The sequence below is a fragment of the Pelophylax lessonae genome (genome assembly GCF_965119305.1).
Source record: "Pelophylax lessonae genome assembly, chromosome: 3".
Taxonomy (NCBI): domain Eukaryota; kingdom Metazoa; phylum Chordata; class Amphibia; order Anura; family Ranidae; genus Pelophylax; species Pelophylax lessonae.
In genome coordinates, this window is record NC_138770.1 from 517,218,044 (window position 1) to 517,243,954 (window position 25,911).

Genomic DNA, 25,911 nt, shown 5'->3' on the forward strand with positions numbered 1-25,911 from the left:
AGCCTAATGCTGTATACACTGTGAGGTTTGGGCAGTATGCTGGTAACCCCCCCCCAATTCATTAAACAAGACTTTAGTAAGGAAACCAAGGACCCCAGTATCACAGAACAGAAGTACTAACCACTAAGGCACATAAGATATGCAAAACTAAGAGAAAATATTGGCCATGGTATTGCAGTGCCACCACTATAGCACCATTGGAATGTTTACCCTCATCCATGCCAAATGTAATGCCTAATGTGCCATCCTCTGTGTGTGCCATCCTCTGTGTGTGCCATCATCTGTGTGAGCCATCATCTGTGTGTGCCATCATCTGTGTGTGCCATCCTCTGTGTGTCATGTACATCCTCTGTGTGTGCCATCCTCTGCGTGCCATCCTGTGTGTGTGTGTGCCATCCTCTGTGTGCCATGTACATCCTCTGTGTGCCATCCTATACTTGCCATGTACATCCTCTGTGGGCCATCCTATACTTGCCATGTACATCCTCTGTCTATGCCATCACATACCTGCCATGTACATCATCTGTGTCATCCCATACCTGCCATGTACATCCTCTGTGTCATCCCATACCTGCCATGTACATCCTCTGTGTGCTATCCAATATCTGTCCTGTACATCCTCTGTGTGCCATCCTATACCTGTCATGTACATCCTCTTGTGTGCTATCCTATACCTCCCATGTACATTCTGTGCCATATGCCCTCCTGTACATGTCCTGTAAGTCATCTCACTGTGCCATCCTATATCTAATATGTACATCCTCTATACCTGTCATGTTCATCCTCTGTGTGCCATCCTATACCTGTCATGTACATCCGGTATCTCTGCCATCCAATACCTGCCATGTACATCCTCTGTGTGCTTCTCTCTCTCTCTCGTTGTACCAATAAATATCGCCTTATCGATAATTTGCATTTTTTTTCTCGTGGGTAATTGTGATCCCTCCAGCACCTTCTCCAGCCAGGCGGCCATTACCCAGCCGCACGCACCCCACCGAGAATCATTTTCTGTGACTGTGAAAGAGTCTTTCTTATTTGAATGAAGAAAAGTGAGTACAATTAATTTAATTTTATACATGCCCTAAATAATCACACATTACTATCTTCTGTGTGCCATGTACATCCTCTATGTGCCATCCTCTGTGTGCCATGTACATCATCTGTGTGCCATCCTCTGTGTGCCATCCTATACTTGCCATTCAACATCCTCTTGTGTGCCATCCTATACCTCCCATGTACATTCTGTGCCATGTGCCCTCCTATACATGTCCTGTAAGTCATCTCACTCAAATTGGGGTAGATCAGTATTTTGACTTGATTTGTGACTTGACCAAAATAAATGACTTGACTTGACTTGTTTGACTTCTAGCAGTGACTCGACTTGACTTGCTTGCTTTTCGCCACAGTAACTTGGGACTTGCTTGTGACTTGAAGGTTACGACTTGAGACTTGCTTGTGACTTGCACATGTGTGACTTACTCCCATGTCTGCTGATTACTATTTTTTATAACATAAAGGCAGGATGAGGTGTAGGAGGAGTTCGGAACAGGCAGGAGGCAAACTGAAACACCCTGCAATCCTCAGCGGTGTAAGATGAGCCCCAAAATTTAAAAGGGGTATCTCACACGTACCGATACAGTCTATGCCGTAATTTAATTTTTTACACTCCAAAAGGGTGTATATTGAATAGCGGAGTAGGAAAAATTTTATAAAACAGTGTATCTCACACGTACAAACACAGACTAGGCCCCGATTACAATTTTTTGTACCCTAAAGGCAGGATGAGGATGATGAGTAGGAGGAGTTCGGAACAGGAGGCAAACTGAAGCGCCCTGCAATCCTCGGCGGTGGAAGATGCGCCCCAAAAGATTGGAAGGTGTATCTCACACGTACCGATACAGACTATGCCGCAATTTAATTATTTTTACCCCAAGGGTGTAGATTGAATAGCAGAATAGAAAATATGATATCAAAAGGTGTATCTATCTCACACGTACAGACCCAGACAAGGCCCTGATTACTATTTTTTGTACCCTAAAGGCAGGATGAGGAGTAGGAGGAGTTCGGAACAGGCAGGAGGCAAACTGAACCACCCTGCAATCCTCGGCAGTGTAAGATGCGCCCCAAAAGATTGGAAGGTGTATCTCACACGTACCGATACAGACTATGCCGCAATTTAATTCTTTTTACCCCAAAGGGTGTAGATTGAATAGCAGAATAGAAAAATTTTTATAAAACGGTGTATCTCACGCGTACAAACACAGACTAGGCCCCGATTACAATTTTTAGTACCCTAAAGGCAGGATGAGGATGAGGAGTAGGAGGAGTTCGGAACAGGAGGCAAACTGAAGCACCCTGCAATCCTCGGCGGTGGAAGATGCGCCCCAAAAGATTGGAAGGTGTATCTCACATGTACCGATACAGACTATGCCGCAATTTAATTATTTTCACTCCAAGGGTGTAGATTGAATAGCGGAATAGAAAATATAATATCAAAATGTGTATCTATCTCACACGTACAGACCCAGACTAGGCCCTGATTACTATTTTTTGTACCCTAAAGGCAGGATGAGGAGTAGGAGGAGTTCGGAACAGGCAGGAGGCAAACTGAAGCACCCTGCATTCCTCGGCGGTATAAGATGCACCCCAAAAATTGGAAAGGTGTATCTCACACGTACCGATACAGACTATGGCGCAATTTAATTCTTTTTACCCCAAGGGTGTAGATTGAATAGCAGAATAGAAAATATGATATAAAATTGGTGATTTTTCAATAGCACATGTGAACACAGCAGTGTCTTATGTCAGTCAGCTCTGCAGCAGGCTATGAAGGGAAAAAAAAAAGAAAATTCCACTTTAAGTTTGTAATTTTTAAATAGATTAGTACAGACTATGCCACAATTTAATTTTTTTAACCCAAAAGGGTGTATATTGAATAGTGGAATAGAAAAAAGTGTATAAAATTGAAAATCACTCAATAGCACATGTGAACACAGCAGTGTCTTATCACAGTCAGCACTGGAGCAAAAAGGCTATGAAGGGGGGGGGGGGGGACCCTTTTAACTTGTAGTAAAATAGATCTAAGATGAACGCTGCACACAACTGACTGATAAAAATAGATTTTTTTCTCCCTCCTCCTCCTCCTCCTCAGTGGGCTCAAGTGAGGGCAAAAAGATTGTTCACTGCACTACCCCCTACACAGCAAATTCGATGTATACTGTCCCTGCCTAATCTCTCCAGCCTGGCCCTAATATGCTCGATAAGATCGTTCACTGCACCACCCCCCACACAGCAAAATCGATGTAGAAGACTGACCCTGCCTAATCTCCAGCCTCGCCCTAAAATGCTCTAATAACTCTCCCTGCCTGCACTCCGACCTGTCCCTGCATTCTTTTCGGACACAATTTTTCACAGAATCACTGTCTGTCCCTAATCAGCAGCCAGCACGTATGATGTGTGCTCTGTCCCTAACTTCAGCAGAATGACGCGGTGCGCTGGGGGCTCCCAAACTTATAAAGACATGGTCACATGCTTCAGATGGCCAATCACAGCTACTAATACATTAGTAGGCATGGCTGGGATGGGTTAAGGCACACCAGTTAAACGCTTGTTGATTGGCTGTTGAAAGCCTGCCATTAAAAGCGCGCCATTACATACAAAACAGGAAATAAAATGACCGAACACGGATTTTAAACCCGAACATACAGTAAAGTTTTCGGGTCCGTGTTCGGGTAACAAAAATCCAATTATTCGGTATGAACATGAATAATACAGTCTGTGTTCGCTCAACACTAATTATAACCCCACTAGTTATGATTTATGGAGCGCTGTGTCCATCGATGAACGAAAGAGAAATTACTTATTTTTTTTATGAAGCTCCTGTAGGATTGTACTTGGTTCCAACACTTACATTATAATAACTATTTATTATTTTTTTTGCTTTGAAGGAAAAGTAGGGGACTGGAAGAGTATTTTTACTGAAGAACAGAGCAAAGAGGTGGATGCACAGTTTGAAAAGTATCTTGCTGGGACAAAACTAGGAAATATGATAAACTATGAAAAATACTGCACTTTTTAGTGATTTTGTCTAGTACATTTTGATTTCTTCAAGTCTTAATTTTTTATTTGCTTTTAATAAATAAAAAACAACATAAAATTCATGGTGTTGTGAATTTCAAAAGACATATATAAAAATTATAGCAAAGTTCATAGAAATGGAGGATAGTGTTTCCCCTACGTTCCAGTCAGGTGAATTAACAACTCACCACACATCCAGGCTTACCTAATAGGTACAGCAAAAGCATATATCCAAGATCACAATCACTAGGAAAAACTTCTATCTCCTCCAGCCAGTCACATGATCCCAACGTCCTTTCTATAACAAACTCAAGAAGCATCCTAAATAGAGAAAAAAAAAAAAAACATATAGTGGAATACTGTTATTAACTACTAAACAAGAAGTTACACCCGTAAAGTAAAGCAAATGATTCCGATTGGCTGCACTTCCAATAATCCTTTTTATTGACGCTTCATGTGACAGTTGGTTAACAGATCGAGCAGGGGACAAAGAGGTAGACGAGTTTCACGCAAATGTTAGCGCTTAGTGGAACACATGCTGGCAGCGTACCTGGAAGTGGACGGATTCACTGTGACCATTGCTGTGATACAAACGCTGTTACATGCTATATCTTTGTGAGTAGTTTTAATATATTTTAATACAATAAATGCCTTACGGGCTTCACTTTTTCTGGCTCCTTCCCTTCCTTTCTGAGCACCTGATCAAAGGGGGGCTATAGAGGCTGGAGGTGTGTTGGAGGCTTTGCTGACTCATCCATCCCCATTGGCTATCCTGTGGAAAACCACTGCATATTTGAGGCTCTACTATTTTCAAAGTCTGGTGAGTGGATCCCCAAAAGGGTTCCCTTGAAAGTACCTTGGCACTTGTGTGGAGCACCTCAAGCACCTTATTCAGCACTTCATTTAAATTCCAAGTGGATTATAATTTTGGACTGCACATTATTCAGCACTTTTGCACTATTAATGTACTGTGAATGCACTTTAATATATTATCATTAGTGCACTTTACTAATAATTATTGCTATTTTATTATTATTATTGGATGAATTTGGATATTGTGTATATATTTTAGATTTGAGCACTAGTGCACTTTATTATTTACATTCTAATTGTGATAATTTTTATGCCTGATAGCGCTGTTTTATATTATCTTACTATTTTTCTGTTTTTTTTTTACCTAAGTGAGCAGCAGCTGCAGGAGACACTTTTTTTCATTTCATTTAGCGTGGGTTTTAACACATATATTATTACACATAAGGCTATCTTAAGGCTACAGGAAAAAAATAAACTTGTATATTATTAACATTTAGAAAGGTAGTAGAGAAGGCAAATGTAAACCAGCAATGATTATGGTTACCATTACACAATTCTTCTCACTGATCAGTTACCAGAAAAAAAAAGGGGGGGGGGGCATAAATGGCATAATGGCCCTAAGTCAGCATAAACAGTAGCAGTGTCACCCAGAGTACCCAACGTGCAGTGTGAAGATCTTATTCACCATTATCAGAGCTATACTGCCCAAGCGTCCTACGGATTGGCTGTGCTAGGCCTAGACTGGGTGAAAAACAGCATAAACTATGTAAAGAAAAGAAAAAAGAAGGGGGGCTATTAAACTTAGTAAAAGGGGCAGTCTCTAAGATGGATCTTCTGCCGGCTAACATTGGGGCCATTGATTGATCATTGGTGCAGTAAAGACAGTCTTTATATTCTGCAGGCAGTGTGTCACGTACCTAGTAGGTGAGCCTGACGTGTAGAGGAGGGCCTCTCGTACAACTCCGGCTCGTGGGCCTCTGATAGTGAGACAGCGGCCACAGAAGCACGGTGACGTAGGAGTGCCTGTAATCAGTCCAGTAGTAGCGTGGCCTCAGTGAGCGGGCTGGTATGAGACTGCTGGAAGCGAGCTTGCTGGGCTGGAGTTGTAGCAGGCCGGATGAGCAGGGTGCAGGGTCAAACAAGCCGGGTAGGTAATGGTCGGGCAGGAAGGACATAGACGATAGGCAGCAGAGTAATCGGGTCACAAGCCGGGTCGGTACCAGGAGAGCAGCAATGCAGGATCAACAGGCAGAAGCGAAATCCAGAAGACAAGCCAGGGTCAGGGTAGGAAGCAGACAAGCACAGGTTAGAGACAACAAGCCGGATCAAGATCAGAGGTCACAGGAAGTCAGGAACAGTACGCAGGAAGCTGCAGACCAAACAGCAATGAATCCATGCAGAGAGTCAGTTTAAATAGCCAGCTTGGCACCATCTAATGGCGGAAAGTTCTAACTACCTTATGGACTTCTCTGACATTGCCCCCTCCCAATGGGCAACCTCCGGGTGCCCAACTGGCTCTTCTTCTGGGGATGGCTGCGAAAGAAGGCACAAATCAAATCTGTGGCATGCACATTATGTGCAGGTTCCCAGGAATTTTCCTCTGGACCATACCCCTTCCATTTGATCAGATACTGTATCTGACCCCTTCTCTTCCTACAGTCTAGGATAGCCTCGATCTCAAATTCCTCATCCCCGTTAACAATTACAGGTGCAGGGGGTCCTGATCTGCGATCAGGAAAGGGATCTGGCACTGCAGGTTTTAACAACGATACATGGAACACTGGGTGTATTCTAAAGGACTCTGGTAAGGTTAGCTCATAGGAAACATCATTCATTTTTCTCCTTACCGGAAATGGTCCTACGAACTTCGGTGCCAGCTTCTTCGAGGGACATGCCAACTTCAGGTTTGTTGTAGCGAGCCATACTTGGTCTCCTGGCCGTAGGAGTAGCTCTCCCCTTCTTTTCTTATCAAACACCCTCTTGTTGTCCTCTTGTGCCTTTGCGATGGTTTCCTGTAACAACAAGTTATTAAGGGAGAAAAAATCCAGCGTACTCTGGACGGCTGTAACAGAGGATTCTGGAACAAGATCAGGTAAGAAGGTAGGGTGAAATCCATAATTAGCGAAAAATGGGGACTGCTTGGTGGCGGAATGACTGGCATTGTTATAGGCAAACTCTGCTAGCGGCAACAGCGATACCCAGTCGTCTTGGAGAAAGGAGGTAAAGCATCTGATGTACTGCTCCAGAGTTTGGTTAGTCCGCTCTGTTTGTCCATTGGTCTGTGGGTGATAAGCTGAAGATAGGGAAAGTTCAATTTTTAAAGTTCCGCACAAAGCTTTCCAGAATCTGGATGTAAACTGGACACCCTGGTCTGATACAATGTTTGCAGGGACTCCATGGAGCCTGACAATTTCTTTGATAAAAACCCAAGCAGTCTCAGCAACAGATGGAGTACTCTTCAGGGGTAAGAAATGAGCCATCTTTGATAGGCGATCCACTACCACAAAGATAGCGGTACAGCCTTCAGACGGTGGAAGTTCGACTATAAAATCCATGGAAATCATCTTCCAGGGCCTGTCAGGTACGAGCAAGGGTCTGAGTAACCCCCAGGCCTTATTACGAGTAGTCTTACTTCGGATGCAAGTTATACATGCATTTACATAGGCCTTGCAATCTTTCTCTAATCCCGGCCACCAGAATGTGCGTTGCACCAACTCAGAAGTCTTGTGAATCCTGAAATGGCCTGCCAAAGGATGATCATGACAAATTCCTAGGACAACTACCTGAATTCTTTCTGGTACAAAAATCTGTTCCCCTTTCCATAACAGTCCATTCCTTGGCTGTAACTAGACCCCTGGAGGGCTGTGCGTTCCATCAGAAGCCTGCTGTAGTTGTGACAGAAGGTCAGATTGCAACAAAAGAAAGTTCCCAGCTGGTAAAATAGTGTCTGGAACTGGTAAGTCTCTAGGGTCCTCAAACATGCGGGACAAGGCGTCGGGCTTGGTGTTCTTTGACCCTGGCCTATAAGTAATGTGGAATATAAATCTTGAAAAAAAAGTGCCCAGCGGGCTTGGCGTGGCTTGAGGAGTTTTGCTGATTGCAGATACTCTAAGTTCTTATGGTCTGTGTAGATCAGTATCGGGTGGGTGGCTCCTTCCAGCAAATACCTCCATTCCTCCAAAGCGACTTTAATCGCAAGGAGCTCTCGATCTCTCACATCATAATTTCTTTCTGCTGGGGTTAGTTTCCTTGAAAAGAATGCAACTGGATGGACCACATCCTTGAGGCCTTGACGCTGTGATAGAACTGCTCCCACAGCGCTTTCTGATCCATCCACCTCCACGATAAAGGGTAAGGATGAATCTGGATGACTTAGGACAAGAGCAGTGGTAAAACGTTTCTTTAATGTCTCAAAGGCGGCCTGTGCCTCAGTAGTCCAGCAAAAACGAATACCCTGCTTGGTGAGACATGTGATAGGAGAGATGATGGCTGAAAAGTTCCTGATGAATTTGCGGTAGAAATTGGCGAATCCTACAAATCGTTGGATCCCTTTCTTGTCCGCGGGAGCTGGCCAGTCAAGGATCGCTGAAACTTTCTGTGGGTCCATCTTGATTCCGTCAGTGGAAAGAATTAAGCCCAAAAACTGGATGCTTCGTTGCTCAAAGTCGCATTTTTCGGCTTTGGCATAGAGTCCATGCTGGCGCAGCCGACATAGCACATCTTTAACATGTCTACGGTGCATCTCTAGGGAAACAGAAAATATCAGGATGTCATCCAGGTAGACAACGACAAAGATATCAAGGAAGTCTCTAAAAATGTCATTGATGAAGTGCTGGAAAGTAGCTGGTGCGTTGCATAAACCGAAGGGCATAACTAAGTATTCAAAGTGCCCGAATCGAGTTCGGAATGCAGTCTTCCATTCATCCCCTTTCCGGATACGGACCAAGTTGTAGGCCCCTCTCAAGTCCAATTTTGTAAAGACCATGGCAGATTTTAGCCTTTGAAACAGTTCAGGAGCCAAGGGAAGAGGATAGCGATTTTTCACTGTAATCTTGTTTAAGTCGCGGTAATCTATACATGGTCTCAAGGAATGATCTTTTTTCTCTACAAATAATATACCTGCACCGGCCGGTGAGGTAGAAGGCCGGATAAACCCCTTCTGCAGGTTTTCATCAATGTAGTCCTTCAAGGCCCCTAGTTCCCGCTCGGACAAGGGGAAGATGCGTCCAAAAGGGATTTCGGCTCCAGGAAGCAGCTCGATGGGGCAATCATAGGGTCTGTGTGGAGGAAGAGCATCTGCTCCCCGTTTGCTGAAAACATCTAAGTATTCATGGTAGGGCTTTGGAACCACTTGGCACAATTCTGCGTCTGAGTCAACGCACAACAAGGTAGTTGATGATGGAATTAACGCTGTTATGCAATGTTCTTGGCAATATGGTGACAAAAACTGGACATTTACAGAGTTCCAATCAATCTGAGGGTTGTGCGCCTGTAGCCAGGGTAGGCCCAAGATGACAGGAAATAACGGTGAAGAAATTGCGTCAAGACGCAGTAGTTCCTGATGGTTATTGGAAGTGATGGTCAGGATTGGTGGGGTCTCTTTGGTTACAAGTCCTGATTTAATGCAAGACCCATCAGCCAGGAACACGGTGAGGCCTTGTCCTCTGGTTTGCAGTGGAATGCGTTGTTGAGCTGCGAAGGACAGGTCGATGAAACAGCTACGAGCTCCTGAATCAATAATAGAGGTCACGGACACAGTCCTTCCAGGAAGCCGGAAAGAGATGGGCAGAGCTATGTGAGCTGAGCTGGCAGGTAACGGTGACTGGTTAACTGAAGAAACGGAGAGACACTTACGCCACTTAGCTGGGCAGGTGCGCACATAGTGACCGGCTTCTCCGCAGTACAAGCAAAGGTTATTTACACGTTGGCGTTGACGTTCTTCTGGAGTCAATGAAGGGCGGATCAGACCTGATTGCATGGGTTCAGGTGATTCTGGAACAGGTGGAGCAGAATTTCCGAAGACCGGGTTGGAAGGGACAGAATTCCATTCCGGGCGGAACTGTTGTGTAGATCTTTCAGATCTGCGTTCACGTAAGAGGCGATCAATCTGAATTGAAAGAGTAATCAACCCTTCCAGGGAACTTGGCACTCCAACCCGGGCAAGCTCATCCTTAAGACTTTCTGAGAGACCCAAATGAAACTTGTGACGCAGGGCTGCATCGTTCCAAGCGGTATCTGCGCTCCAGCGTCGAAAGTCAGTGATGTAGTCTTCAACTGCTCTGCGGCCTTGCTGGAGAGCATGTAGAGCTGCCTCAGCGGTGGTGGTCCACTGTGGGTCGTCATATAGCCGTGACATGGCGTCAAAGAATAATTGCATGGTATTGAGTTGTGCGTTATTCTCTTCTAACAACTGTTGGGCCCAGGACTGTGGTTCATCTTGAAGCAGAGAGATGATGAATCCTACCTTAGTGGATTCCAGGGAAAAAGTCAGTGGCTGCAGAGCAAAGTAAAGTTGACATGCGTTTCGGAACGCTCTAAACTTACTCCGGTCACCGGAAAACCTCTCAGGGGTTGGTACTTGAGGTTCAGGGGATAACATCATTACTGTAGGATTGGTTACAGTCCCAGCTTGAATACCAGATGCGGCAGAGGTGGGAACTGAGGCAGGGATAGTTGTTGGTGTAGTCCAGGACAGAACACGTTCCTCCAGATGAACATATCCTTCCTGTAGCATCTTAACTGCTTGAGAAAGCGCAGCGAGGTGCTGACAGATTTCATCCACTGGAGAGGGTCCTCTTGCAGGCTCAGTCATGGCTGTTTGGTACTGTCACGTACCTGGTAGGGGAGCCTGACGTGTAGAGGAGGGCCTCTCGTACAACTCCGGCTCGTGGGCCTCTGATAGTGAGACAGCGCCCACAGAAGCACGGTGACGTAGGAGTGCCTGTAATCAGTCCAGTAGTAGCGTGGCTGCAGTGAGCGGGCTGGTATGAGACAACTGGAAGCAAGCTTGCTGGGCTGGAGTTGTAGCAGGCCGGATGAGCAGGGTGCAGGGTCAAACAAGCCGGGTAGGTAATGGTCGGGCAGGAAGGACATAGACGATAGGCAGCAGAGTAATCGGGTCACAAGCCGGGTCGGTACCAGGAGAGCAGCAATGCAGGATCAACAGGCAGAAGCGAAATCCAGAAGACAAGCCAGGGTCAGGGTAAGAAGCAGACAAGCACAGGTTAGAGACAACCAGCCGGATCAAGATCAGAGTTCACAGGAAGTCAGGAACAGTACACAGGAAGCTGCAGACCAAACAGCAATGAATCCATGCAGAGAGTCAGTTTAAATAGCCAGCTTGGCGCCATCTAAGTTCTAACTACCTTATGGACTTCTTTGACACAGTTAGAGATGCAGCTTAAAAAAGGCAAGGCAGAACAGAGGTAAGCCAAAGGGTGTATGGCAAAGCTGTGGTATACCTGGATCCTGAGGCTGCAATAATGTGATGTGAACTCTAATGCCTAGAAAATCAACTGATGGTACCTAAATATGAGGGGGGATACCCTCCTCCAGCTCCCATTCCTGAACGGCCAGAAACTCCATATCTTTCAGTGCCCAGAGCATTCCGAGATGTTCAGAATCCTTTCTCTGTAATCCATAATTTCCTCTAACTGCCACTCCAAATCGCTCCCAAAGTTAGGGTCCCCTGACAGCTTCTAGTACAACAGTCCCCGGCCGCCGTAGCCAAAGCCTTCCGCTGGGCTGTCATCAGCTATCCAAGGGCATGTTTTGTATACATGCCACTGGAGGGCTCTATAGCTCTCTTTCAACTGAATCTCTGCCCAGACCAGCCTGCTTAACTTTGCTGTCTGTTCCTTGTGCAGTGTATCTCCCAAAAACATCTCCCGCAATCCATTCCACGACCGGTACCTTTTCTGAATGGAGGGGAGGGTTTTTCCCTGGTCGCGCTGCTCACGGCTAGCGTTTCCTTCCAGAGATCCAAGCTCACAGAATCATGCCATCCTAGCAGGACCTGCTCTGACACTGGTCCCCTGTACTGTATACGCATCTCTCGCAACCTCCTTTCAAATTCCTCTTCCATGGCGGCTGTACCTCTCCTCTTTTGCTATCCGGACCTTGGATCCCGGTGGAGGTTTGGATGTCCCAGACTGCAGGAAGCATCCCACCGCTTGCCACCAATGTAACAAAACCTCAACCCACACTGTGCTTGTGAACTTATGGACTTCCGTCAGTATACGTCTTCCTACAGTCTTGAACATATATACCAGATTTTCCAGCCGCCCTACATACAAAACTAACCGACAACTTAGTTTGTACTGGAATCATCTTTATTGAACAGTCACACAGAATTTATATACAGCATGGACCCCGCCTCCTGATCAGATTACCACACACAGGTCAGGGTTTGCCTGACAAACCAACACAAACAGTATACTATTTCCACTCAGCAACTAACAACAGAAAATGATTCAATCAACCTGAGCCAAATAACTAGCAAACTTTCCATCCTTGAGCTCCTGAAATACAATACACATTATCTCAACACACAAACAATAGGGAAAGCCTGTCTCTGACATTGAAGGACATGGAACAGAAGCCAATGTGATTAGCTCTTTCAATGAACATGTTCAGAATCAAACAGGAATAGTCCTCACATATTTCTTGAGAGATATTGTTGATAAATATTAGTCACATTTGAAGTTATCCAAACGATAATGTATCTGTCTGTATTCATACGTTTATAAAATGTTGTTATTAGCGGATGCTGATCTTGTGGCTTTATGTTGTCCAGTACAAATAACAAAGACCATTTTCAGGAAATTCTTGCTACAGATTCTCCAAACGTAAATCATGAGTTTCAGAAGTCATCAAGGTCAAGATGCCTGTTGTCTATGCAAAACTAAATCTAAAGGAAATTTGTACAAGATAATTGTATAATGTATGGCCAGCCTTAGGCCCCTTTCACACAGGCTTTCTGATCAGGTTCGCCTGTCAGTTTTTCAGGCAGGCCCGATGGGATGCTCCATGCAGCCCTATGGAGCAGCAGATGTCAGGGGTGACATGTCTGCTGACACTTGCTGCTATCTGATCCGATCCTATCCGTGAAATCCAGACAGATGGAAACCCTATTTACCATCCATCTGGAGGATCGGATAGGAAAGAATCTGATGAAACGGATGGGCAGTCTGTTTTCATCTGATCTCCCATAGAGGAGAGTGGGGATCTGATAGGTCTGTCTCTGCAAAGTAAGCAGAGATGAGCCTGTCACCCGCCTGCTCAGCGTGGATCGGCGGATCAATCCCCGCTGAGCAAAATGGAGTCCGCCGGGCGGAAAGCCCGTGTGAAATGACCCTTAAGCTGGATACACACTATACCACTTTTGTTGTTAGATTTCCTTTAGATTTACCTTCAAATATGTAGTGCAAGGACCGGCCTGATTGCATACAAATTGAAAGTGTTTAGATTTGACCTCCTATTATATGTGTAGCACCCTCCAAGGTAGGTGCTAGGTAAATTATAGTGGGGACTTGCCTGCTTAACGGCAGGGCCATATTGTTCAGTTAGGCTGACATGTGCTCCCAGGTGTGCCTGTTGTGCTGGGGAGTCTCCCCACTGTATCCCAATGAGGGCTCTCATTGGGCAGTGGAGGAAACCTGGCCAATAGCACACCAGGGCTTGTATCCATCCTGGAAGGGCAGATTCTGCCGCACAGCATTCTGAAAGGGGGTATAAGTCTGTGAGGCGTGCATGTCAGATTGTCTTTGGAAGCAGTCTCCGGAGGGAGATGACGGCTGTCTCTCCTCCTGTCAAGAGGAATCGGGTATCCCAGGTGGCTTGCCTGAAGGAATACAGGGCTGAGCTGAGCTGCAGAAAAGGATCCAGTGTACTGAGGACCAGCGGAGCTGTTGGGGGACCAGTTTCAGGAAAGCGTTCTGAGTCGTGAGTACTGCAAACTGCCCCTGGGGTCTGCCTAGGAGAGGGGACCACTCCAGAGAAGGTCAGAGGGATCCAGGAGCTAGCTAGCCGGGCAGCGGTGACAGTAAAGGGGGTGCCAGAGTTAACCCTGAAGAGTAAGGGGGGAGCCAGGGGTTCAGCTCTGAAGTGTAAAGTGTTAAGTGTTGTAGCAGTATTTGCAAGTGGCTCCCTCAGTCAGGGAGGATTGGAGGAAGCAGTGAAAAAGGACTTTTGAGCTAACCGGAGTGTCAGAAGTCAGTTTCAGTTTAGTGACAGCAAGTCAGTGTTCACAAGCGCCAGTAAGCGTTGGACGGCATTCAGCCGGTGTCAAGTCAGCACAAGAAGGCATTTTTTCCTCAAGTGTCCCATTCTTGTAAGGGCTCTTTCATACATGTCTCCGCTGACATCCGATACCCCATAGGAATGCATGGGGGGACCGTTCAGATCCGCCAAAAAAACGGACAGGCGGATCTGAACGGTCCGCCTGTGTGAAAGGGGCCTAACTAGAAAACCAAAGATGCCGGACTAGTCATTGTCTCAGTATTCACACTTGGGCAACGAGCTTAAATGTGCTGTTGATGTTAACGGTAACCATAGCAGACCCATATTCAGCACTGATGCTGGAAATACTGCTACATATGGTTTTGGTAAATCTAAAGGAAAAAATCTAAAGACAATTGTATAGTGTGTAAGGCCCATTACTCCTGACCTGACATCTGCTCTGTACTGCTCTCTCTCTCTCTGCATAAAGCCCCGTACACACGTACCGATCGTCGGCCGAACGACCGGCCGTCTTTTGTCCAGGGCTGTCGTGTCTGTTGAAAACTGCAAAAGACTGCACACGAATTTTGTCGGCCAACAACAGCCGACTGCAGAAGTCATGTCATATGATGGTTAACTTTCCTTGTCTTTTTTCTTTTCTGAGCATGCCCAGTCTTGCAAATCTGCTGTCTGTCGGCCGAAATCTGTACTGACTGGCGAACAATCGGCCGTTTTGGTGTTGGCCAACAAAAATTTTAATGCCTGCACAACAGATTCTGTTCGGCCGAAAAGTCGCTGTCGGTTGTCGGAAGCATCAAACTAACAAGCCGACAATCGGCCGATCGTTCGGCGGACGAATATTTACGGCCGACAATCGGTTCGTATGTACGGGGCTTTACTCTCTGCAGACCTGACCTCTGCTGTATCTGCGATACTTACTCCTGACCTGACCTCTGCATGACTTTATGAGGGCTGGTTCACAACAAACCTAGTCCAGTGCATTTTTATTCTGCATTAAAAATGCATGGACAGTGTTTAAAATGGGTTACAATGGCTGTAGTTCACACCAGTGTAGTGCATTCTACAGTAGTGCAGTCAACAAAAGCAGAACATGTTGCACTTTGCTTTAGGGAATGCATCTGTAATGCAGCAAAATGTGCATCAAAAACGCACATGAGATGAAGAAACAAAGAGTGGAAAAAACACATTGGAATGCTTCAAAAATGCATCCAAACATGCATACAGAAATGCATCCAGAAACTAAAGCCCCGTACACACGTAGCGATTGTCGGCCGTAAATATTCGGCCACTGACCGATCGGCCAATTGTCGGCTTGTTAGTATGATGCTTCCAACAACCGACTGCGACTTTTCGGCCGAACAGAATCTGGTGTGCAGGCATTAAAATTTTTGTTGGCCAACACCAGAACGGCCGATTGTTCGCCAGTCAGTACAGAATTCGGCCGATAAACAGCAGATGAGCAAGACTGGGCATGCTCAGAGAAGAAAAAACACACGGAAAGTTAACCATCACATGACATCACTTCTGCAGTCGGCTGTTGTTGGCCGACAAAATTCGTGTGCAGTCTTTAGCACTTTTCTACTGACAGGACAGCACCGGACAAAAGACGGCCGATCGTTCGGCCAACATTCGGTACGTGTGTACGGCGCTTTAGAAATTGTGATGTGAACCAGCCCTGAAAATGATCAGATTTTATTGTCAGGTCTGATTGAAACAATCCTATCTCAATGCAGTCAATCAAAAGCAATAATTTCTGCATTTGATTATTTAAAAGTGGTTGAATTTGCCAGAAAGTTGCCACAAATATGGTAAACCTAACAGAGGTCCAAAATGTATTCTATCCCAGCCCACTGGAAAAGAAAATGTGTGGGGTGAAATGTAATTATTTTCAGTGTAAAGCAACATAATCTCTTGACTATTAGTAGTCTCAAGGTTCAGAAAGTGACTTGTCATTCGGTTAAGGTGCATACTTATTTGTAGTTGGCTAGCTTTCAGGACTTTACAAATCTCTCTGTCGCTTTGCTTTAGAGGTTGTGCAATATGCAGAGTTCTACACCAGGGAAAGCGTGCAAGAAAAAGGCAGAGCTGTTGTGTAATCCTTCCCCTCCCAGTGCCTCATTTATAAAGGAACTGCCTGTGAAAACTCTTCTAGTCTCTGTGTTAATCCTCCATAGTCAAAATGTCTACAGCTGAAGAGCAGAAACCTAAGACGGATACATTCGTGGCAGACATGAAGAAAAGGTTAGAAATGGCCAGCAAGATGACACCAGAAGAGCTGAAATTTAGTTATAAGGGAATTCTATACCCTAGCCTTCTCTGTAGTGAGGAAACTTTTCAAGCATTGGAGAAATTGGAAGGTAGAGAAGATGATGTGCTAATTGTAACCTATCCAAAATGCGGTAAGTGTGTTGAATGTGAGAGTTTTGTTTTGTTGAATGAGAGTCTGTTATCCTAAAGTTGAACTTCAGGCAACATCTTAACACATACTTATAAGTGCATATGATATGTAGGAGATATTTTACTTGCTAAAAGGGTTTGTATTATTGTCCAGGGATGGGCCAAATGCCCCCTTGTTCGGTTCGCACCAGAACATCATGAACAGGGAAAAAGTTCTAGCGAACATGCGAATTCTAATAAATTCTATGGGACACGAACAGGAAAAAGTACTCATTTTAAGGGCTTATATGCAAGTAATTGCCATAAAAAGTGAATGGGGACCTGGGTACTGCCCTGGGGGACATGTATCAATGCAAAAAAAATTATTTTAAAACAATCATTTTTAAAACGAGCAGTGATATTAATGCTTAAAGTGAAACAATAAAAATGAAAAAAATCCTTTGAATATCGTGCCTGGGGGCATCCTCGTAATGTGCCTGTAAAGTGGCGCATCTGTATGATGTATGGATCTTGCTGCAGCAATACTGACATTACTAAAGGAAAAAATGTAATTTAAAACTTGCTTGTGGCTGTAATGTTCTATAATGTTGGCTCCCAGCAATAGATGAAAAAAAAAAAAAACGGCATAGAGTGTGTGTCTCCCCTCCCCCCCCCCCCCCCCCTTCGGGTCTGGTATGAATTTTAAGGAAAACCCCACAACAAAATTAAAAAAAAAAAGGGCATGGGGTCCTCCCCAAAATCCATACCAGACCCTTACCCAAGCATGCAGCCTGGCAGGTAAGGAAAGGGGGAAGACGAGCGAGCGCCTCCCCTCCTGAACCCTACCAGGCCACATGCCCTCAACATGGGGGGGTTGGTACTTTGGGGCACCCCCACCTCAAAGCACCTTCTTCCTATGTTTATGGGGACAAGTGCCTCTTTCCAACAACCCTGGGCTGTGGCTGTCAGGGTCTGCGGGTGGGGGGCTTATCAGGATCTGGAAGCCCCCTTATACATCGTACCCGTACCCATTCACCAAAAAAGTCTAAAAAAGCAAAATAAACACAGGAAACAGTTTTTGACAAGTCCCTTTTTTAAAAAGAAAAACAATAGTGTCTCTCCATGTAAACTGGCCCAAAAAATTGCAAAAAGTGCTTAGACTTTTAAGAGGCTACCCACCGTATACCCGCTCTTCAGCTTTGACAGTTCTTTTATAGGTAAGGGGCGGGGTCACCCGGTTACGTCACCTGGTGGCACTGTCCCTTCTGACGTCATGTGCAATACCCTTGGCACAATGAAAGCGATGCCTCACCCATTTTTTTTTTTTTTTTTTTTTTTTTACATTTTTTATTAAGCAATGGGGCCCAGCTTATGATCTTGCACACAGACCCCCTGATTTCATAAAAGCCTCTGTCAACCACTACAGAAATTTACATAGAAAAGCAAGCCTGCCCATCCAGGCTGGTGACCTGACTTATTTCTGTCACAGTTAACCTATGAAGCTATGTCACCTTCCTGCCCCCAGATTTTGATTGGACAATGAAGGAGCAGCAGTAGCTCACTAGCAGGTTACTTATTATCACATGTGCACTGCAGCAGATCTGTTTGGTTAGGTGGTTAATAGTGCAGCACCTCCCTCTTCCAGTCCAAGTGTTGCTGTATGGAGAATAACAAAGGGTTGATATCAGGTCAGGTTAATATCCGGTCAGGTTGATATCAGGGAAGTGCTCCTTTTCTTATGATGCTTAGATGTGGTACATACTACTTTAACTCCATTTCCCACAATCTCCCGGACTCCTGAGAAGGCCCAGGGGATATAGGTTTTCCGCAAAGGGACCATACCTGATGGGGTAGAGGTGGCTGGGCATGTGATCTGTCGTCCGGTGTACAGTCCACCATTGTTAGTCCCAGCTTTTGGGCAGCCAGGGATGAGCTCAATAGCACATAGCTTCTACAGAAGACTCAGTCACTACAGATAGCACTGTACCAATTGCTACCAGAGTACTGCTCTTCAAGTGGGGTTGCCCTGTGTCTGTAACTGCCCATCTGTGGTATCAGCCTTGGGACTTTTCCAGCTACTCACTTGGGGTGCCAGCTTAGATATTTCTCCAGTTGTCTACCTGTGTACCCAAACCTACTTTGGTCTTCATTGTGAAAGATGCTGTCACAAAAATGAAGTGCAAGTAGGTTTTCATGTAGTGTACTGTTTACAAAATAGTTATTCTCTAATATCTGTTGCTACAGAGCTTTATACTTTATAGTGGGGGTCGACAACCCATTAATCGCGATCTACCTATCGACCACGGGCAGGTGAAGGGTAGATTGCAAACACTTTCCAGTGTTGCCGACCCTGTCAGGTGCACGCTCACTCTTAGGCTGCAGAGGAAGCCCTCACCCCTTGCATCCCAGTGGCTGTGGGGCAGGGAAAACCTCTGGAATATCTCAGGCAGGTTCTTGTCCGAAGGTGCCCGAAATCTTCCACTGAGTGTTGTGCGCTCGTCTCCACTGGACCTCCTCCCTGATTCAAGGGGGTTGTAGGAGATATCATGTGAGAAGGGCGAGAGAGGATTGCTGGCAGGAATCAGCACCAGAACATGTAGGTTTGCCATGGCAACTTCCTTGCGCCACTCTGCATTAAAAAACATATACCATACCCCCCTGACCACCCAGTACCATGCCCTCCTGATGCCCCCGTACTCTGCTATTCTGGACCCCAGTACTATTACCTCCTGATCCCTCAGTACCATGCCCTCCTGACCCTCCAGTACCATGCCCTCCTGATCCTCCAGTACCATTCCCTTCTGACACCCCTGCCTTCCTGATCCCCCAATGCTGAACCCTGTACACTGCCCTACATCCTATTGACCTCTGTACACTGCTCTACCTACTTCTGACTACTGTACACTGCCCTACATGCTATTGTCCTCTGTACACGGCCCTACCTACTACTTAGCCCTGGGCGCTGCCTTACATACTACTTACACTGGCCAAAACTCAGAGCAGATAGCCAAATCTTAAACTAGTCAAGCAAATCAGCCTGCAGCACCAGATGTTCTACTTTTTATGATGAACTCCAGCAACAGCCTTGTGGGGGTAACCAATCATACTCACCCAGACCTGAAAAAAATTGTGAATAAAAGTGAATGCTGAGTTTCTCACTGAAACTAACATTTAAGGTAGGCCAAATTTATATTTTTACTGTGACACCAGTTTTGGTAATTTTTTCTAGTTTTTTTCTAGGTACCCTCATTTCTTAAGAAAAAAAAGGCACAGAACCCTGGTGATCTTTGATCTCTTCCATGCTGTCCAGGTAGAATTCCACCTCTTAAAGGTTGCCTACCCCTGCTGTAGAGACTGTGCTTTACTGACCCCTATCGTCCTAGTTAAAGTTACAGAAACGTTGGCCCTATAAGCTATAATGTGTACAGCTTCTCAATCTGTTTATCATTATACTATACTGTTTGTATACTCCTAGTTGCCAAATGTCCTGGATATGACAGAACAGTTCTGTTTTTTCTTTAGCTTTCCTGCAGTGGCTTTGTCCTGATCTCTATTCCAGGATCTGAGATTTGGGGACAGTTACAGTAGTATTTCTGGTGCCCAACTCGGAAAGAGGTAGCGGGGTACCTGGAGCTGGAACATGCTTTATATAGCAGTACCTGACACTGAAAGGAAGACTGTACTATGGACTGACTTATCTCCAACAAAGTACAAGCAAAGTGTCGGTGTGCCAAAAACTCCAACTCACCAAAATCTCCAACCACGTCACTTCCGGTGACTCTACAGCAGAAATAATTGGAGATTTCGAGGAGTTTCTGTTTTCACAGACCTCCGGCAGCCTGTACACTACGACACACGCTATAATCACTGGATATTGTTAGTAAAGCCTGCTAATAAACAACATGGCCGCCAAATGTTTTCCTTCTTACCAGGTGTTTTGTGAAAAGAGGCAACTGGTGGCGTACCATAGTGTGCAGACTGCCGGTGGTCTGCGAAAACAGCAACTTGTCGAAATTTTTTAATTCCTGCTGTAGACTCACTGGAAGTGACATGGTTGGAGATTTTGGTGTGTTTTTGGCAGAACCCTGGCCTAGAGAGAGAAAAAGAGTGGGATAGAAAATAGAATGAGGTAGAGAAGGGGCGAGGATTGAGGAAAGATTTAACTTTCACTGCCATTGCCACCAATGTAGGAGTGGAGAATGGAGAGCTAACTTTCAGTGCCATGCCCACCAATGCAGGTGTTTGTGTGTGTGTGTGTGTGTGTGGGGGGGGGGGGGGGGGGTTATACTAAAGCCTGTTTTTTTTTTTTTTTTTTTGCTTAAAAATAACAAACCTGTTATCAGAGTTGTATAAAGTACTCAAAACCAATACTTGAGTAAAAGTACAAGTGCTCGATCAAAAAGTGACTTGAGTAGAAGTGGAAGTGCTTGATCAAAAAGTGACTTGAGTAGAAGTATTCAACATTTTTTGTACTTAAGTATTGCAAGTAGTTTTTTTAAAAAGTTTGCTACTCAAGTACTGAAAGTAAAAGTACCAGTAGCTTTTTTTAAAAATTGCTACTCAAGTACTGAAAGTAAAAGTACAAGTACTGTGTTATGTAGTTTTTAATGAATGAAGTCAAAAGTTTATCAAAGTTAAAGTTATTAAAGAAAGAAGTCAAAAGAAGTCAAAAGTACACATGAATTATACACATTTTTTGGAGCTTCATGAAACCTGCCATCTACTGTTCTGGCAGTGGTAATTTTTATAATAGTAATGAGTAACTATGCAGCACAAAAAGAAAATATAGGAGTAGAAGTACTGAAATCATCGAAAAAATGTAGTGAAGTAAAAGTGGAAATAGGAGAAAAAAATTCTACTCTAGGAAAGTACAGATACCGCCTTTCGGTACTTAAGTACAGTAGTGAAGTAGTTCTACTTAGTTACTATACATCTCTGCCTGTTATACTTACTTACCTACCCAGGGCAGCCCAGATCCTCCTCTTCTCAGGTTTCACTTCGGCTCTACAGTCCCTTCCCTTCTGACAAGTGTCCCCAAGCAGCTTGCTATGGGGCAACCAAGCCAAGCCACAGCTCCCTGAGCCCCCGCTAGGCCCCACCACCTCTCTCTCCTCATTCGCACACTGACTTTGATTAACAGCAGCGGGAGTCAATGGCGCTCTGCTGCTGTCTCAGCCAATGAGGAGGAGAGTCCTGAAAAGCAGAGTCTCCTCTCCTGCAACATCGCTTGGTAGAGATTGGGCTCAGGTAAGTATTAGGGCGGATTGAGGGGGCTGCTGCACACAGAAGGTTTTTTTTTCTTAATGTATAGAATGCATTAAGATAAAAAACCTTCTGCCTTTACAATTTAACTTTACTGTCATGACCAGCAATGCAGGGGGGGGGGGGGGATAATTTTCTCTGTCACTGACTTGCCCTGCATTAGTGGCCAGTGGCAGTGAAAGTTAACCCCCCCCCCCCTAACTTGCAATGGTGGCCATGGCAGAGACATTTTAACCTACCTTTCCTCCACTTCTTCATTAGAGGTCATGGCAGCGAAAGTTAATCTCCTCCCGCCACATTTTAATGCCACTGACAACCAATATGAGGGGGTAATTGTACTGACACCAGTGTTGGGGTTATAAAAGCATCCACTGACACTGCTGTTGGGGGTTATTATGGTGTTCACTGACACTAATGCTGAGGGTTATTAAAGTGTCCACTAACGCCAGTGCTGGGGGTTAATATTGAATCCACTGACACCATGTTGGGTGTTGTTATTGTATTTGCTGACACCAATGATGGGGATCAATATGGTATATGGCATATGCTGACAGCAGTGTTAGGGGTTATTTTTACATCCACTGACTCCAATGCTGCAATTCTGGGGGTTATTATTGTGTCCACTGACACCAGTGCTGGGGGTTATTAATGCGTCCACTGACACCAATTCTGGGGCCAACTACTGATCTAATTCTGTCAAATGGATATGTTAAAAAATATTTCTCAATCAGGCAGCTGGGAATCTGTGTATTCTGACAGCATAAGAGTCCCACTGTCAGAATACAATGGAACACCGGGGAGGTTTCCTCCATCCACTCTGCTTGTGTGGATGGGGAATATGCTTGTTTTTTCGATCAGCCCGAAGACCAGCAGTGTTGATGGTTCAGCAGTAACCGGACAAATTTTGATCCAAGTGTGGCGACTCATGTGTGGTTGACTTCTGTCGAGCAGGAATATTGGAAAGTTTTCTCAATCGGCAGCTGCCAAAATGCAATGTTCCTTCAAGGAGGATTCCTCTATCACCTTGATTGTGTGGATGGAGGAATTTTTCCATGTAATTTTTGGGCAACTTTAGGGCTTGTTTACATCTGCGCCGATCCGTAGTGGATCACTTTTGGAGAGCATTACAAACACAGCTGGCAGGCGTTTAGGCGCTCCTGGGTTTTTTTTTGTTTTTTTTTTGACACCTGAAGAGGCTTTTGGAATTGAAATACTGCACTACAACTGTGAGCTAAGCTTTTGATACATGATTGCATCACACCCCTATTCACTTGATTCAGTCACTTTCAGCAGCTGTACTGCCCACTGAACACAACAGGAGACATCATTTTTGCAGCTTAAAGCAGTACTAAACTAAAAGAAATACATAGCTCCTCATTCCACTGATGGCCACTGATAAATCCCTCGCTGGCCACTCATGTTCTCCCTGGCTATTTGCAGGTGCTGGGTTGTTATTGCAGAAGAGACATTGCATGTCTACACGGAGCTGCAGCTCTGCTAGGGTGTCCCCATAGCAAGTGGAGGGAGGAGCCAGGAGCACCAGTGAGGGATCCAAGAAGAGGAGGATCTTGGCTGCTCTGTGCAAAACCACTACACAGAGGAGGGAATTTTAATATATTTATTATTTTAAGTGTATCTTTCTTAAAGTGTAACTAAAGTCATTTTTTTTTTTTTTTTTTTTTTGGGAGGGGGGTTATAACCCCTGTCGTTTTTGAAGTTTTATTTTCCAATCCCATAGCCAAAACAGGAAGTAAGAGGAAATCCCTCGAAACTGAGGATATCCTGGAGTCTCACCAGGGTCACCAGAAAAAGTGTCCCCATTGGAAGATGTCCCCTCTATTACTTTTCTGATGTCAACCCAAAATTTTATTTACTTTCAATGATAATAGTAAACAGGACAAAAAGATAGTACATCTCCCGAGTCCCGAATGGAGACACAGACATCAATGAAAACTGACATATTTTCGAATCCCTCTCTGCTTTTTGTTTTGTTTTTTTCGCAAAATTCTTATTTTCTTTTAATCAGAGAAATTTCTCTTTGCCGCTTTTGACTAAGTCTCTACCTAATTCCCTCTCCCATTCTCTGATATAGTAAGGGTTCATGGTGGTTATCTTTCAAGTAAGAGCATATTAAGGCAGGCCATAGACGATTCGAATTACGTACGATTTATCGTTCGATAAACGAAAGCGGCACTCGTGCACATCATCGAGTGTACCATCAATGTGAGCCGAAAATCGTACGACAAAACACTATTTTTTGTGCCTTTTAACCACATCTCTACCGGACACACTCCCTACTGTTCTGTGTTTTGTTAGGCGAAATCATACAACTCCCCCACTAATGATACGAAATTCGGACGATTTTCGCAAAAAAACCCAACATGTTGGATATGTGAATTTTTGCTGTCGTACGAAAATCGAACGTTTTACATACCACACTAACGATACGAAAATCGTTCGATAACACTGCCATTTACGATTTTCGAACGAAATTCGAATCGTCTATGGCCTGCCTTAATTTGGAAAGTAACTGTTAGAAAACATTTTCAAGCCGTATATATGTTTTCAGCCATCACAAGGTGTTGTGCCCCACTCCTGATGGAGATCCAATAGGGATTTCAATACCATACCCTTCATAAATTAAAAACAGCAGATCTCTTGAGACCCCCCCCCCTTCCACGCAGGTTTAAGAAAAGGTCAAATTTTTAACCTAAGGTGAAACAAGGGTAGTCTCCCAGTGGTGAAAGCGGTGAGGGTAACCGTGCCAAAGAAAATGTTATATTCAGTTCATCCCAGATGGTCAAGTTTGCCATGGAAAGTGGGGAGATCAAGCCTGAGAGTCCCCGATAAGTACGGGGAAGCCAGGGTACATGAGCTAAGTTACGTCCTGTCATGGTTTTCTCCAGGGGAACCCAGAGTTTGTCTTGAGTGTGTAGATTCCAGTTACCTATACGTAGCAAGGCAGTGGCATGGTAGTACAAGGAAAGATCTGGAAGGCCTAGGCCACCCTTTGCTTTTGTACAACGCATATGATCCTAGGAATGGCATAGAGGCTTTCCATGCCATACAAATCTGGCAAACTCACGCAGTATAGGTAACATCTGAAAAGGAGACAGACATTTTGGGAGCATCATGATCTTTAAGACGTTTATCCTGCCCAACCATGTAACCTGGACTTTATCCCAGGCCTTCCGTTCATCCTGTACAGAATGTAGTAATGGAATGAAGTTGTCCTCATAAAGGTCCCTAAGATCCACAGGTAGCTCAATACCTAGGTAAGTTAGAGGCTATCCTGACATTTAAAAAAGGGAACTAACCTCCCAATACCGGTCTTATCAAAAGAGAGATAAGCAAGGGCATATTACCGATTTTACATGATTGACCTTAAAATTGGGAGAGAGCATGGAATCGCTCTATTTCACCAAGTAGGTTAGGAAGGGTTATCCAAGGTTTTCTGAGAAAAAAGAGAACGTCATCAGCAAATGTGGCCAATTTGTGCCAAAAAAGTAGAGCCCACCTTTACCCCAGTAACATTAGGGTTTAGTCGAACCTGGCGTAAGAAGGCCTCAATGACGAGAACAAACCGCAAGAGACAGACTTGTCTAATCCCATTGGAGATCCCAAATGGCAGGGATAAAACCTGGTTAACTAACTTGTTGGGGTTGGTATACAATGCTGCAATCCAACTCCTCCTCTTGTGCCCCAGGCCAAACCTCTGAAATATTTGCAATCTAAATAACCAATCAATCCGATTAAAAAGCTTTTTAAGCGTCAGACAAGAGGACAGCAACCCAATGAATAAGGGCGTTATCCCTTCCCTCTTTACCAGGGATAAACCTCACTTGATCTGCATGAACCAAATCTCCCAGAAACTCTTTCAGGCGATTGGCCTGGATCTTTGCCAGGATTTTATAGCCAGGTTTAATAAATAAATGGGAAGATAGTTTTGGCAGTGTGCTGGGTCCTCCCCTCCTTCAGTATTATTGACAGTGCTTTTGGTGGGATATGTCCCACTTTTGTCAAAGAGTTAAAATACATGGTCATAGGGGGCAAGAGAAGATCCGCATAATGTAAAAAGTATTGTCTAGAAAACCCATCTGGACCCGGAATCTTCCCGGAGGGCATAGCCTTAATCATCGAGAG

At 44.8% G+C, this 25,911-nt stretch overlaps 2 protein-coding genes across 2 annotated transcripts in view; both read left to right on the forward strand.

The window, feature by feature from the left end:
• The window catches only part of LOC309549693 (sulfotransferase 6B1-like), a 607,359-nt gene that overhangs the window by 164,852 nt on the left and 416,596 nt on the right, over positions 1–25,911 (forward strand). The window lies entirely within an intron of this gene.
• Positions 1–25,911, forward strand: part of LOC309550611 (uncharacterized protein) — a 134,499-nt gene that overhangs the window by 71,063 nt on the left and 37,525 nt on the right. The window contains exons 8-9 of the mRNA XM_082250954.1: positions 8,639–8,729; positions 16,305–16,529. Of these exons, the coding sequence (XP_082107080.1) occupies positions 8,639–8,729; positions 16,305–16,529 (316 nt within the window). The remainder of the gene's footprint in view (positions 1–8,638; positions 8,730–16,304; positions 16,530–25,911) is intronic.